The sequence below is a fragment of the Gymnoscopelus microlampas genome (genome assembly GCF_963454915.1).
Source record: "Gymnoscopelus microlampas genome assembly, chromosome: 11".
Classification (NCBI taxonomy): Eukaryota; Metazoa; Chordata; class Actinopteri; order Myctophiformes; family Myctophidae; genus Gymnoscopelus; species Gymnoscopelus microlampas.
In genome coordinates, this window is record NC_139948.1 from 51,688,013 (window position 1) to 51,702,601 (window position 14,589).

Consider the following 14,589-nt stretch of genomic DNA (forward strand, 5'->3'; position numbering starts at 1 on the left):
ATAATGATTTTATAATGGGGGTGTTTGGGGGGGGAACCTAAAAAGAATCTTGATAGGGCCACAAAAATCCTAGGGCCGGTCCAGCATATCCTCAATGTAGTCTCCTCCCAATTCAATCATCTGTTTCAGTGCTTTCAGTATCAGAACATCAACGTCATTATTGAGGTCAGTTTCTTCATGGTAGTTCTTCACAGGAAAGATGCTATTCACTGGAATACCCACTCTGCTACTGAATTCCTCCATCTGTGTTGAGAGTGTTGACAGGTCAGTAGAATATTGTTAAAATAAAATAACTGTTAACTACACAGTAAAATTGCATTTGGCATTCAACAGAGATTAATAAGATGAACAATTGTGTATAAAACTTCCAGTAGTCTCACCTTGTCCTTCACAATTTGAAGTCTGTAGAGATTCTGTACATCCTTCATCGAAGAATGGACCTCATCAACTTTGGTGATAATGCAGATCTGTGGAATGCCTGTAAAAAGAGCAGAAACATACTTAGCCCAACCAGTTGTGGACAGTACTTAAGTATATTTACTTGAGTACTGTACTGTACTTGAATACTGTACTTGAGTACAATTATTACACTTTTGACTCCACTACATTTCTATAAGGGAACAAGTACATTATGAATTAACCACTTAAGCCTTAATTCAAATATAGTGAAAATAGCCGATATAGATATTAGTTTACATTTGTTGAACATTTATGGAACATCTTTGAATGTCAGATCTATACAGCAATGCATTGATATGAAAACAATATGGGCAGCTTGTTATCAAGAATACAGCTTAACCTCTTCTTTACTTGTGATTACATTATTGACAACTCTGATTTTACCAAGGTGTAATAATGTTTATTACCCAAGTCTCTGGCTGCAAGTCTGATCCTCCGTATCTTGGTTACGACTGCTTCAGATAAAACAGCCACTTGGTCAGCAGGAATGACACAAACCAGAACATGGATTTTGTCCTCTGGAGTGGGGTCATGGTTGTAGTGAGTATCCTGGACTGTCATCGGTTTTGAAGGATGGAACTGAATACAAATTGAACAAATATTGCATAATGATAGAAAATTCAATCTCAATCATTTGTCATGAAATATGGTTTGAATTATAAATGAGCATTAATGATCAAATATCAGGGTGTGAGAGACATGCAGTAATTTTACCGTGTAACCATCCATTACATGGCCTTTCATAGCCAATGTAATGTCATCCTCCTGAATTCCATGTTCTCCCTCAAGGCCCATGACGTCATTGAACACGAAGGGGTAGTTTTGTCTTTTTCCTTTTCTGATTTTATAGGTTTTATACTGTAAAAAAAACATGAACAGTGATTGGGCACGGTCACACAGAAGTTTAATTCTACATATGAGGATGGGTTCTGCCAATGCTCTTCAATGGGAATGGAGCGTTTTTTTGTTGTTGTTTTTTTCCGCAAATCCTCGAATGGCAACAAATTGCTCCGTTCCCATTGAAAAGTATTGGCAGAATCCACCCTTATAGGCAGAATTCCAGTTTGGTGTGTGTGTGTGTGTGTGTGTGTGTGTGTGTGTGTGTGTGTGTGTGTGTGTGTGTGTGTGTGTGTGTGTGTGTGTGTGTGTGTGTGTGTGTGTGTGTGTGTGTGTGTGTGTGTGTGTGTGTGTCTCCCCAAGGTGGATTTAACCCCTTCCCTAGCCTGCCCTGGATGCAGCCACAGGCTGTCAGTTTGACTCTCTGTTGACAACTTAAGGTGCATGACACAGTAAAGTATACAGAGCAAAAACATACATTATATAAATGATTATACTTACACCAGTAGATATATTGGATCAGATTACTTACTTCTAAGGTGTAACTTGTACCACCCATAGCATCCACAGCGGCACCTTGGGTAATTCTCCCCTTTAAGACACTGATGGCAGAGTTGACAAAACTGGACTTGCCAGCTCCTATTGGTCCATAGAGCAAGATCCTGATGTGTTTGACGTCCTCCTCTTCACGGTCGTATTCGTTCACACTATTAAGCAGTGCACCTTTCTTACTAAAGAAATAAGATAAATTAGAAATTGAATATAAATAAAATACTTAGATAAAATGTCATATTTTAGCATATTATGTTTGATATACATTCTTACAAATAGTGAATATATTATGGCAGGGGTTTTCAACTGATTTTGACCCAGGGACCACCATCCTGACTAAGAGCAACCTGGGGACCACCACTATTGTGCGTGGTGGGTCCATCATAGACCCACCCCACACAATAGTGGTGGGGGGGTTCACGCACCACAGGGAGCTGGAGAAAATTGCTATGATATCAATATAATATCTAATAAAATGCAGTGATGTTGTTTGAATATGATGGAATATGATTAAGGATTATGCAGTAAGAACTCCTGTAAGTTATTAAAAGTAAAATAAAAAAATCACACCCAGTGAAGTGGGCGGTGTGGTCATCACAGTGGTCATCACAGTGATGGAAGCTCACTTAAAAAAAATATGTTTACTTTTTTTAAGTGCATAGTCCTATTTATAGGTTATTAATTTCATCATAATTTCATCATGTGTCTCGCTAGCCAATCACAGTGTTGAATGGAGTCAGCGGGTCAATAGGGTGTACAATTGTAGGTGGAAGGGGTGTACAATGGGTGGCCAATCACAGTGCAGGGTTGGGGGGGTACAATGGGTGGGGGGGGGGGGGTACAATGGGTGGCCAATCACAGTGCAGCATTTGTCAATGTCCCAACCTCACATATAGGGGCGGCTACACCGCCCAAAAATCACACCCAGTGTGAAGTGGGCGGTGTGGTCATCACAGTGGTGGACATCACAATGATGGAAGCTCAAAATATACAACTGTCACTTAAAAAAAAAAGTATTTTTTTAAGTGCATAGTCCTATTTATGGGTTCTTAATTTCTCTCTAGCCAATCGGTTACGTCGCAACCAATCAGCCAATCACAGTACAGCGAAAGACAAATTTTCGCAACGGAAGACAAACTTTCGCGCCCCTCGAGTCCCAAACCCACTTATAGAAAAAATCACACCCAGTGTGAAGTGAGCGGTGCTATTTATGAGTTATTTTATCATGCATCTCGGTAGCCAATCACAGCACATCCTGCGAAGTGACACCATGATGTCGTGCTTAAATTTTTTACATTATTATTAATTTCATCATGCGCCTTGCTAGCCAATCACAGCGCGTCTGCGAAGTTTGAAGTTAATTTCATCATGTGTCTCGCTAGCCAATCACAGCACGTCCTGCAGAGCTTAGCCTATGGGCGTGTTTTCCACAGCATGGCGTCACAGCGAAAGACACATTTTCACGACGGAAAGAAAAACTTTCACACCCAGTGTGAAGTGGGCGGTGTGGTCATCACAGTGGTCATCACAGTGATGGAAGCTCACTTAGAAAAAAAAATGTTTTTAAGTGCATATATATATATATATATATATATATATGTATGTATATATACTAGAAGTTCGGGCCGCTACGCGGCCCGAACGTCTAGCGTGACGCGTCGTTCACTTTGCAGTGCCACCTTACAGGCACCTCACAGTGTGAGAGAGAGTTTTGTGCTCTCCTAAATCCACGGCAGGCTTTGAAAGTACCCACTTCAGAAAGAGGTGACGTGCATCACCTCTCCAATGACCAAAACCCACTATGGAAGCCGTCGAACTGGTGCGATCTGACGGCATCCTAGAATTTATAGGTAGGATGTGATGTCATGCGTGATGTCATGCTGTCGTGAGATTACGTCACACTGGCGTTGTGTCCATATTCGGAGTGATGCAACGTACATACAACATACTGACAAACATACTGACAAACATACTGACAACCGACATGGCGCAGGATTCAAATTGTATATATATAGATAGATAGATTGTATATATATATATATATATATATATATATATATATATATATATATATATATATTAGGGCTGGGACTCGATTAAAAAAATTAATCTAATTAATTAGAGGCTTTGTAATTAATTAATCTAAATTAATCGCATTTTAATCGCACATCAATATTTGACCTGAGAACAGTGAGAAAATGTGTTTTCAAATGGATTTTGGTAAACGTCTTTAAGTACATGTTCTCAAGTACTGCACTTAAGTACAATTTTGAGGTATTTTTACTTTACTCAAGTATTTCCAATTTCTAATACTTTTACTTCTACTCCACTACATCTCAGAGTCAAATACTGTATTACACTTATACTCCGCTAAAATTATTTGAAAAATTTAGTTACTAGTTACTTTGTAGATTTTGATTATTATTATTACAAAACATACAGTAACCACTTCAGCCCTATATCGGCCATTAGAAAATAGCCATCTACATGCATTGTGAGCTTGTAGATCTGCTATTTTCAAAAGATTTGAGTACTTTAACTGTTGGTACTTTAAATACATTTTGATACTTTTATACTTTTACTCAAGTACATTTTGAATTCCGGACTTTTAATTGTAACATAGTATTTCTACATTGCAGGTAGAGTGTGTTGTCACTGTTGTTTTATCGTCGTTTAATTAATTAATTAATAAAAATAATCCGCGCGCATGTGACCCGCACCGCATCGCCCCCCACCCCCCCCCCCCCTCTCCTCTCCCGCGGGGCGGGGGTTCGGGGGGGCAGCCCAGCCAACATTATCAAGCAGGCTATCGGGTGCGCCGTCTTCATTCATGCTTTCATGCACTGCGTTGCCTGCGGTTTGTTGTTGTCTGAGACCAGACGAGACCCATGCATGTTGCTTGGTGCACCGGGACAAACGGTCCGTCTGAAACTCGTCCCGTGAGAAACGTTCCGCGGGGCAAAAATAAGTGCGATTAAAATGCGTTAATTTTTTTAACGCGATAATTTTTCTGTAATTAATTGATCGAAATTAACGCGATAAAGTCCCGGCCCTAATATATATATATTATATATTATTATTATTTTTTGTTTCGGTACATTATAAGAAACTAGGCCGGTGCCCGAAACTAAGAAAGAGTTACATTCAATGTTATAGCTCCTTTAAAGGGACTACACCATGAATGTTAACTTTTTCTTCTTTTTTGTGTGTTTTTGGTCTCCCCTACCTCTCTCCTATCCTCAAAAATACCCCAGTTTGAACACTCAGGCTTTCACAGCAAATCTGGGGTTTTCTGCAAATTGATCTAAAAACAGGCCAAACTGATTTGGTCCCTGTGCCTACGTCACGTCAGAGAACAATTCCTCCCGTTTTTCAGTTCCAACCAAAAAAAAAAATCTTATTTATTTTTTTTTTACTTTTTCCACACAGAACCAGGAGATAACATGCATACAAACTGGCTCAATAGCGCCCATGCCAAACAGGACAATGTGGTATTGCAGGTGAAAGTGCTTTATAAGCCAGAGAGAAGTTAGTTGGAATGAGTATATCTGAGGCTTGATTTAGGCTCAAACCTTTTGAAAAACGTTTGAGGGACATAAACAATATGATATTATTATTTTCTTTTCTTTTAATTCATGGTGTAGACCCTTTAAAATTAACAGTGCTATAAAGTTTCATGTTCATAATGATGAATAAAGACCACTGTTTTAACACATTATTTGTTATTTAAGAAATATGTTTTCTTACTCCCAGTCCACCTTTCTCCATTCAGCTGAGGGGACAAAAAGGGAAGAGAACAATTCACCAAATAGATTAAGTAACATCAAGTATTTGTCATTTTGCATTATAAATGATGTTATTGAATCATAATTGAACATTGTAACATTCTTACGAATGAAGGTTGGAGGTGGAGGTGGAGGTGCAGTTACATACACCGTTTCTACTTTTGTTACGTACTCTGTACGTACTTCTGGAGGTGGAGGTGGTCTGCTTTGTCCACCTCCCATAACTACAAAGTAAGATCATTATTGATTATAATATGTTTCATACAATGTGCATAAAGTACAGGTTCCAGGGGCTCCCCAGCAAAATGAGCAACAGTTTAAACACTTGAGTCCAATTTTTCTTTGTGTCTATTTGAAAAGTCCTGATATACTGTACAGGGCATTGCATTGCAACACATTGTGAGCTTGTAGATCGGCAATTTTTGTGACATGTTGCTGAGCTTGTAAACATCTGAAAATACTTTCAATTGGGGGTCCGAGGTCAAATAAATACATATCAATTTGGGGGAACTTGACATGAACACGTTTGAGAACCACTGACCTACATAATATAGTTTGTGTCCCTAAAATATGTACAAAACAACAAAGTTAATCTCCATCTTACTTCAGTAAAAGCACAACAAATCTACATTCAATTCAATTCAATAAAACAAAATAGCCAGAGTAAACTGTCAAAAGTTATAATTGAAATAAATGGAAAACATGTAACATCAGGTGGTATATCATACAACATATATTGTACATGATAAATATAGTTATTTATGAATTTATTTTTAATTCATTACAAAACCTGTTAATTATGTTAAAACGATTTTTGGCAAGGAAAAAAAAACACCTACCTACTCTGTCCAAGAATTAGAAGTGTAGGTTGAAGCTGCAAATGGAAAATGGACTGAGATCAACTGAAGCCTTTAATGCACTTTTACTGTTGTTGTAGTAACAAGTGATTTACAGTATACGTGATTTCCACGTGTCTGTGTTGTCTGTGTGTCAACTGTGGGAGGAGAATCATACCAAAGGTCTTACAGCAGCCATATCTGGGCATCAGGGCGGGTGGCATTCATTTATAGGCAGTGGGGGCAGCGGTGGCCTAAAGGTTAGAGGAGTGTGCTTGTTACTGAATGGTTCCCGGTTAGGCTGCCTGTACCGGCAGGACAAATCTGTGTGGGGAAGTGAATGGCCATCACTTGTCCCTCCCCCCAAATTGGCAAACCACCTGAGCTGGAGAGACATTGTTACTGAACAAGCACTCTTTGGGCAATAATTATCAGAACCTTTTCACTAAAAAAAGATGCTGAGTTGTTCTTCACATGAGCACCTTATAGGCTAATTCGTTCATATAAAAAAAAGTGTATTATGCGACAAAAAACAACAACATTAGTAAACAAATCACATCATGTATTCTATTTAAGAGGCTTCTCCAACCTCAGGGGGCGAGAGTACTGAACAAATCGTGGTAACAATATTGTGGGTTACCGCCTCATTTAGTTGAGACTGACAGTCCTTGTTTATTGGTAAAACAAATGATTTAACCGTATCTTTATAGTTATCGTTATAGTGCATGTTAACATGCAAGGTCACAATAAACGTATTATGGAATACTGTAATCAAGTAATTGTTCATTTTATTGACTCTCCTACGTCAAACTGTGAATATCAGCGGAAAGAAACAGCAGATCAAAGCATTATACTGCACAAACACTATAAATCATATCAAAGCATTATACTGCACAAACACTATAAATCATATCAAAGCATTATACTGCACAAACACTATAAAGCATATCAAAGCACACAATCTGTTTGTGGAGGACAAAAAAAACACTGTACTTTGATCATCTGTCAGACAGCAACACAGTTTGCTAAAAGATGTTCTTTCTTGCCAACTTCAGGTGATTGACTTTTAAACGTCTTGCTTCACTGCTGTCCTTTAACCGCTGATATTCACAGTTTGACGTAGGAGAGTCAATAAAATGAACAATTACTTGATTACAGTATTCCATAATAAGTTTATTGTGACCTTGCATGTTAATCTGGACTTTAAGCACCTCACTGAGACGCTGGACAATTCATACACAGTTTCTATTTATTTATTCATTCATTAATTCGTTAATTTATTTATAATAAGATTCTTCCCTAACGGGACGTAACTCAAACACCGCTGATTCTGCTAAAACACAGCCGAGCACCACCGAGCGAGCCCAACGGCGGTGCCTCTCATGGCTAAAGTCCGTTTGATCTTTCTTGCCAACTTCAGGTCATTGATTGTAATAAAAGTCTTGCTTCACTGCTGTATGACTGCTGATATTCACAGTATGACGTAGGATAGTCAATAAAGTGAACAATTACTTGATTACAGTATTCCATGATAAGTTTGTTGTGACCTTGCATGTTAACATAAACTTTCACCTCACTGAGGTGCTGGATAGACTGACAATACACAGTTTTTGTTTATTTATTTATGTTTTTTCATTCATTCATTTTTGTATGATGGGATATAGGTTATTAGTATATGGTTATTCATTATGCATTATTTATAAAAGTCTCCCTGAGTTGTACAGCAGTACCTGAGGGGAAAACGCTTGACGTCTCGGGGGTACAGAGACTAGGGGGGACGAATCGGCTGAAGCGGACTTAGCAACAACAGAGGTATTGAGCCTGTCGTGCCTCAATACCGCTTCAGATGGCTCACCTCTGTCGTTTTAAATGTTTATTTTCTAACTACTTAACTTAATATTAGTTAAGTAGTTAGGGCTGTAGTCTGTAGTCACCAAGCGGGCAGAGTGTTTTCTGTAACATTCGTCCGTGCTGTTTGTCGTTGTCCATTTAATATTTACTCCACAGAGAGGTTTAATTGGTTCACTGTGGTGCGCAACTGTACATGCATTCCCAACAATGCTATCAGGATCAGTTCACGTTACAGGTTGCAAATCCGGTTTAGACCGGACACGGAAACAGCCTTTGTGCGTGCTTACTTGTGTGTCTTAAAATTACCAGATACAGTAGGCGGGCTCTACACAGGATTGGATCACTGAGCAGTAAATAGACCCCCCCCCCCCCCCCCCCCCCCTCACAACCAACCAAACCACACACTGTTGACATGAGGAGCACTGACAGAGACAAATTCAATTCCACCAACATTCTAAACATTTGTGTGGTTGGCCCAGGCTGACACATTATTAGGATAGTTAGTTTAGTTATGAGTTATAGTTATGTTTAATTTAATTTCAAACTAAAGTAATTTGTTGAATTTTATATTGATATTGAAGTTAAAGGAGAATTTTGGACTAAAGTTTTATTACCTTTCCTATGATGTTATGATATCTTAGGATGAATGGTACAGTAGAAAATGTGCATAACTCCACCCCTGGTCCACTACAGCTTAAAATGTGCGCAGATAGGCCTTAGGTTAGATCACATATTTTAATAGCTTTTTTTTTTTGACAAAACACTGTCAAAAAAACAAACAAACAGAAGTCTCGCTAGACGAGATTGAAATCTCGAGATTTCAATCTCGTCTAGCGTTTTTTTTAGTTTTTTTTAGTTTTTTTTGCATAGTGTTCTTTCACTATGAACATCAGATCTCACAAAAAAAAAAGAAAAAAAAAAGCTATTAACACATCGGGTGCCAGCATTTTTTCATAACAACTTACCGTGGGTGCCAGCATTCTCCCCATTGACTGCGCTTTGCTGTTTAAAGCTTCCGCGTGCGTTACAAGCAAATGGCACAAAATGTTGTGCCATGAGCCTGGCTACAGCCTGGAACCATAACATTTCCCTCGCGAGTTACAACGGGGGGGGGGATCGCGCATCGCGCAGGACCGGTTTTCCCCACAGGAAACAGATTCGGAGATATAGGTGTTTCAAAGTAGGAAATAGACAGGAAGCGGATGGGGGAAAAAAATTGTTTCCGGTGAGCGATCTGGCACTTCCTTCGCAGGATTACAATGGGAGCTCCCAGAGCTGCTTTAGCCCCGCCCGCGCGGAGAAAAACGAAAAAAACAAAAAGACTAAACTCACGGTTCAGACCGTGTTCGGCACCAAAGCGCCACTATGTAAACACACGGTTCAGACCGTGTTTGGCACCCGATGTGTTAAAATATGTGAAAAATATTATTTTGGTAAAAGTACACGCGCTCTCAAGACGCGTGTGGCGGAACACCGTAGTTCCATTAGATGCAAAAATTTGATATACCCTGTTGCAGAACATTTTCTTGAGGCTGAGAGCATTCACAATTGAGTCCTGGCATTTGTCCCATAGACATATAAAGGTAGACGCCTCCTCTGGCTCTGAAGCGTGTGCATCTCGGACGCACTTCCGCTTCTGGGGGGCAAGCTGGAAACTTCTGTGTGCGTCTGTAATGATTTTATTCTCTAGGTCATTCAAAGTCTGGTCAGATGATGTGGATGAGAGAAGTTCATAGGAAAATACAAGGTAATGTCTCAGTTATAGCAGCATAGAAGAAGAGCGATGCATCGGGAACACATTAAGTCTCAAACAAGCGTCCAAGTTAACATGTTCTAATTTATTGAAAGACAAGCAGTCACATATATACATTAACAGAATTAGTGTTGGACAGCCCACCGAGGCGGTCTCGTATGGGCGTAGCTATTACACAAATAAATTATGCCTATACTGTATGTGTAAGTGAGTGAAGTGCAAAAGTTCATCAGGTGAGATAAGCGAAGACATCGGCAGGGCCCCTTTGCTACATCCTGGATTGTCAGACAGATGTGCTGATGGGAGGATGTGCTGTGGCTAACAGGGACCCGATGTTGAGCAACATCAGCAGGCTTTCACCATGGGTGCAATATGGCCTCCCGCACGGGGCGCTATAGCCTCCCCGATTTACAAGAAGTCTTGTAGATGTATTCTGTAGATAACTGTCATTTCTGCAAACATGTAAACAGTTCTAGGCTAGTGTTTTACTAAGAAACGTCAGGGTGACAAAGGGGACAGGAAATAAGGTTAAGAAGCACTGCACCTCAGCACTTCCATCCAGGACAGGTTAATTTCTTGAAATCATATTTATTTAATTTGCAAATGTATGGCATGCTAAGGTTTTGAGACATATTGTATTATTACAACACAATATTAAATAAATAATTCTAAAAATATTCTTTAAATAACTGATCTATGGATTATAGTTATGATAAGTGTTGCCATAATCATGTAGCTCTACAACAGAGGCATAGCCATGACAGCAATGGTACAAAAATAATATTTAAGAAAATGTGGAATTGTCTGATTTCAATGTAAATAATTAAAGAAGCTAATCTTCATAAAACATTTTTTAAATTGATATAATGTTATATGTCATAGCAGTGACTGAGATGTAGTGGAATAGAAGTAAAAGTACTGGAAATTGGAAATACTCTAGTAAAGTAAAAAATACGTCAAATCTTTACTTAGGTACAGTACTTGAGTAAATGTAATTAGTTACTTTACACCACTGTTGTTCTATGAATCTAATTATTTAACCACCCACTTCAAATTGAATTATTCTACTTAAAATGGTTTATTATTATTATTATTATTATTATTATTATTATTATTACAAATTGCATTGTTTGTTTTCAATGTCAATAATTAAAGTAGCTATTCTTCTTAATACATTTAAAAAAAAAAGTGATATGCATAGTTAGTAGCAGTGTCTGAGTGCGTGTGAGCGCGCATGTGCGCCTGCAACTGGTTCCGGCCCCCATCAAGTCACCATTTGACCAATCCGGCCCTCGCCCCAAAATGAGTTTGCCACCCCTGTCCTAAGATATCATAACATCATAGAAAAAGTAATAAAACTTTAGTCCAAAATTCTCCTTTAAGATGAACACATCTGTGGTACATACACAATTAGATGTTTTCTACAGCATATATTATATCAAGTGCTTTATGTGCTTGTAATTTCAAAACAGTTTAAAAAGTAATTACACAAAAACTTATTACATCAAAGTAAAACAAGTTGTAAGTTTCCAAAAATAAGTAGTTGAAACTGTGTGTGTGTGTGTGTGTGTGTGTGTGTGTGTGTGTGTGTGTGTGTGTGTGTGTGTGTGTGTGTGTGTGTGTGTGTGTGTGTGTGCGCAGAGCTGCCAACTCTCACCCTTTGAGAGTGAGAGTCACGCAATTTAACATGTTCTCACGCCTCACTTGCCATTTCTCACGCTTTTTTCCCCCTTTCAGAGAAAAAAAAACGGTGGAAAACAGAACGCTCGTCCACACACTGCCCCATTTTTTTTGCGGATCGTGGCCGCCGTATTAGACCGGAGTGAGGGTGTTTTAGAACGACGGTTGAACCGTCGTCCTTAAACACCCTCGCATTGACGACACGCCGCCCCAAAACACACTCACCCCCGACCGAGCCCGCCGGATATACACGGGGCGAGCGTGTTTTAGGACGAATTCACTGGCTTGTTAACAAGTCGAATTTGGGGAAAGAAAATAATCAGGAGCTCAAGAACATAATGATACAAAAGCTATCTGTGCAAAAGTTGCAAAGTGTGCAGATTTAAGCAAGTATTTTAAAACAGTGAAACCTACGAGGAAAAAGAAACAGAAAGTGTTTAGACGACTCAAACTAGCGCGATCACGGGAGTTATCATCAAATCCAAAGATACGTTTTGAATAATTATAAACAAACAACCTCCTTGCTTCCTAGATGGGGCAGGGGGGGCGGGGTTTGGCCAAAACCAAAGGCATTGAAGAGGAGAACACAGAGAATGTTTCAGCCATCCGATATCAAAGGATTTAGTTGCTGCCATTCTGATAATAATGTCAGGAGGCCAAGTGTTTCTGCAGATTGCAGTCTGCACAGAACCCTATCCATCAGATCCAAAGTAGACTAGTTTTTTTTGCAGTGGTGTGTTCTAGATTTCCCACATACACGTATAATTAATTAATGTAAAAAGAATTGCACGCACTCCGTGCACGTTTCTGCCAAGCACAAACTCAGCGAGGCCCACTAAGCAAAAGCAAAGTTTGTTGTTTACCCAGGGTGTCGGACTAAGTACGAAACTTGTTTCCAGCCGGACCCTGCATGGAAGCCTTGCTCAAGGGCTATTCAGCGGTGATTCATGATTGATGTGATGAATTGGGGATATCGAACTAGGGACCTTCCGGTATCAAGGCCGCCCCTCTAACCACTAGGCCACCGCTGCCACTCAGGCCCAGTTTCACAGCAATACTGTGTACACTTACAATATGCTTTGTACTGATTTTCTACTGTTTCTAATGTTAATCACCCTGTAACTCAACCACTTCGGAGCTGCTTTTAGCCTTAGAAGCATTTTCATTTTTTTTATTAGGCTACCATAGAAGTGCAAGTATTGTTATAAACAAATGCTGGTTAGGCATATCAGATATAATTATAGCAGTGTTAACAGCGAGCATTCATGTATCTATTACAGAATAGTAGTAACTTGGCATTGAATATTTGTATATTTGAATACATTTGTTATTAGTGTCTATGTCCTCTGAAACAAAGGGGTTTATAGTGAGAACTTACTTAAGCTGCTTTATACATAAAGTACTTTGAAACTGAAGATGATGGCCAATGTTGATGATAATTGATAACAATATATATATATATATATATATATATATATATATATATATATATATATATATATATATTTAAAAAATTAAATAAGCCCCCCCTGCAACGTTTCCTTTTTGCCACACATATACACTTCATGGGGTAATTTGTAATTTGTACTGAATTAACAGAATTAAAGTAATATAAAACATAAATAAAAGGGGAATAACCGCGAAGAAACCGCGAAAGAAAATCGCACTACATGCGCGCGTGCATGTGTGGCGCTCGTGCATGTGGTGACACTAAAGTCTCACTCCTAGATTTTCCTGAAAGTTGGCAGCCCTGATCCACACACAGGGAAGAGTACAAAAATAAAAGGTTTTATCACCTGCAATCAAAAGAATGTTGTGTATCTAATATTGTGTCCTTGTGGTCTCGCCTATGTAGGAAAGACCACCAGAGCTCTCAAGACCAGCATTGCTGAACACCAAAGCAACATACGCACCAAGGATCAACACAGTCCAGTGGCCTTGCACTTTGCAGAAGCACAAAACAGTGTCTCATCCCTGAGATACATAGGTATAGAACATGTTAAAACTCCAAGAAGAGGAGGTAACATTGATAACCTCTTCCGTACCTCTTGCTACGAAGAGAGAGTTATTATATCCATATGCTACAAACTATGACACCTAGAGGCTTAAATCAGGAGGATGAAATAAGACACTTCCTGTGAAAGTAACCTCTAGTCACTATTCTGGGGTGCAATACCTCTCCCCAGTTTTAAAGTGATTTTCATAACATTCTTAAGTCCAAGCGTAAAACTATTCTGGTAATATGATCCTTTACTCTGGTGCCAGCTTGCCTCTGTGAACATGCATCCTACCAAAGCTAGTCTCTGCATCATTGTGTTGCTTAATGGTTCCTTGTTTTTTGTTTTTTGTCTTTTGCTTTATTGCCATGTAGTGTATTCTGTCCTCCCTTTTTGGTGTTAGTCTTGTATATCCCTTAAATAATTGGGGAAATTCTTTTCCTGTTTTTTGATTTTCCCTATATTTGTAATTCTGAGTAATTCTACAGGGACTATAGATGTTCTGAAAATAGAAATATTGAACCTTGCAATTCTGACCAACCACAGACCCAGACAGGCCACTAAGAATAATTGGTTAAGAAGAAGTAACCATAGATATGTTTTTAATTGTTTTTAACTGGTTTGACCTACAGGCATACAAATAAAGTAAAATAAATGTATATATATATATCTGTGCAAAGGTAGGCCTTTTGCCAGCTCACTCAGGGGAGATGTGTCACACCTGTTGGTTGTGTCACAAGTGGGGGTGGCTGACACTGGCCATTTCCTGATAAAAGCACAGACTGTTTGTGTATGATCATGACCTGATGAAAATCTATAAGATCGAAACGTTGTCCAAA

At 39.0% G+C, this 14,589-nt stretch overlaps 2 protein-coding genes across 2 annotated transcripts in view; one reads left to right on the forward strand and one right to left on the reverse strand.

Annotated features, from left to right (window-relative positions):
- The window catches only part of LOC311054858 (interferon-induced protein 44-like), a gene marked incomplete at its 5' end in the record, with an annotated part of 203,507 nt that overhangs the window by 29,734 nt on the left and 159,184 nt on the right, over positions 1–14,589 (forward strand). The gene's annotated exons all lie outside the window — the stretch shown is intronic.
- LOC311055753 (interferon-induced protein 44-like) lies at positions 70–5,855 on the reverse strand (the record flags this gene model as incomplete). The annotated part of the gene is made up of 7 exons (XM_084072020.1): positions 70–243; positions 381–478; positions 867–1,038; positions 1,174–1,317; positions 1,829–2,027; positions 5,596–5,620; positions 5,741–5,855. 7 exons carry the CDS (start codon positions 5,853–5,855, stop codon positions 70–72), a joined length of 927 nt encoding a protein of 308 aa, XP_083928146.1.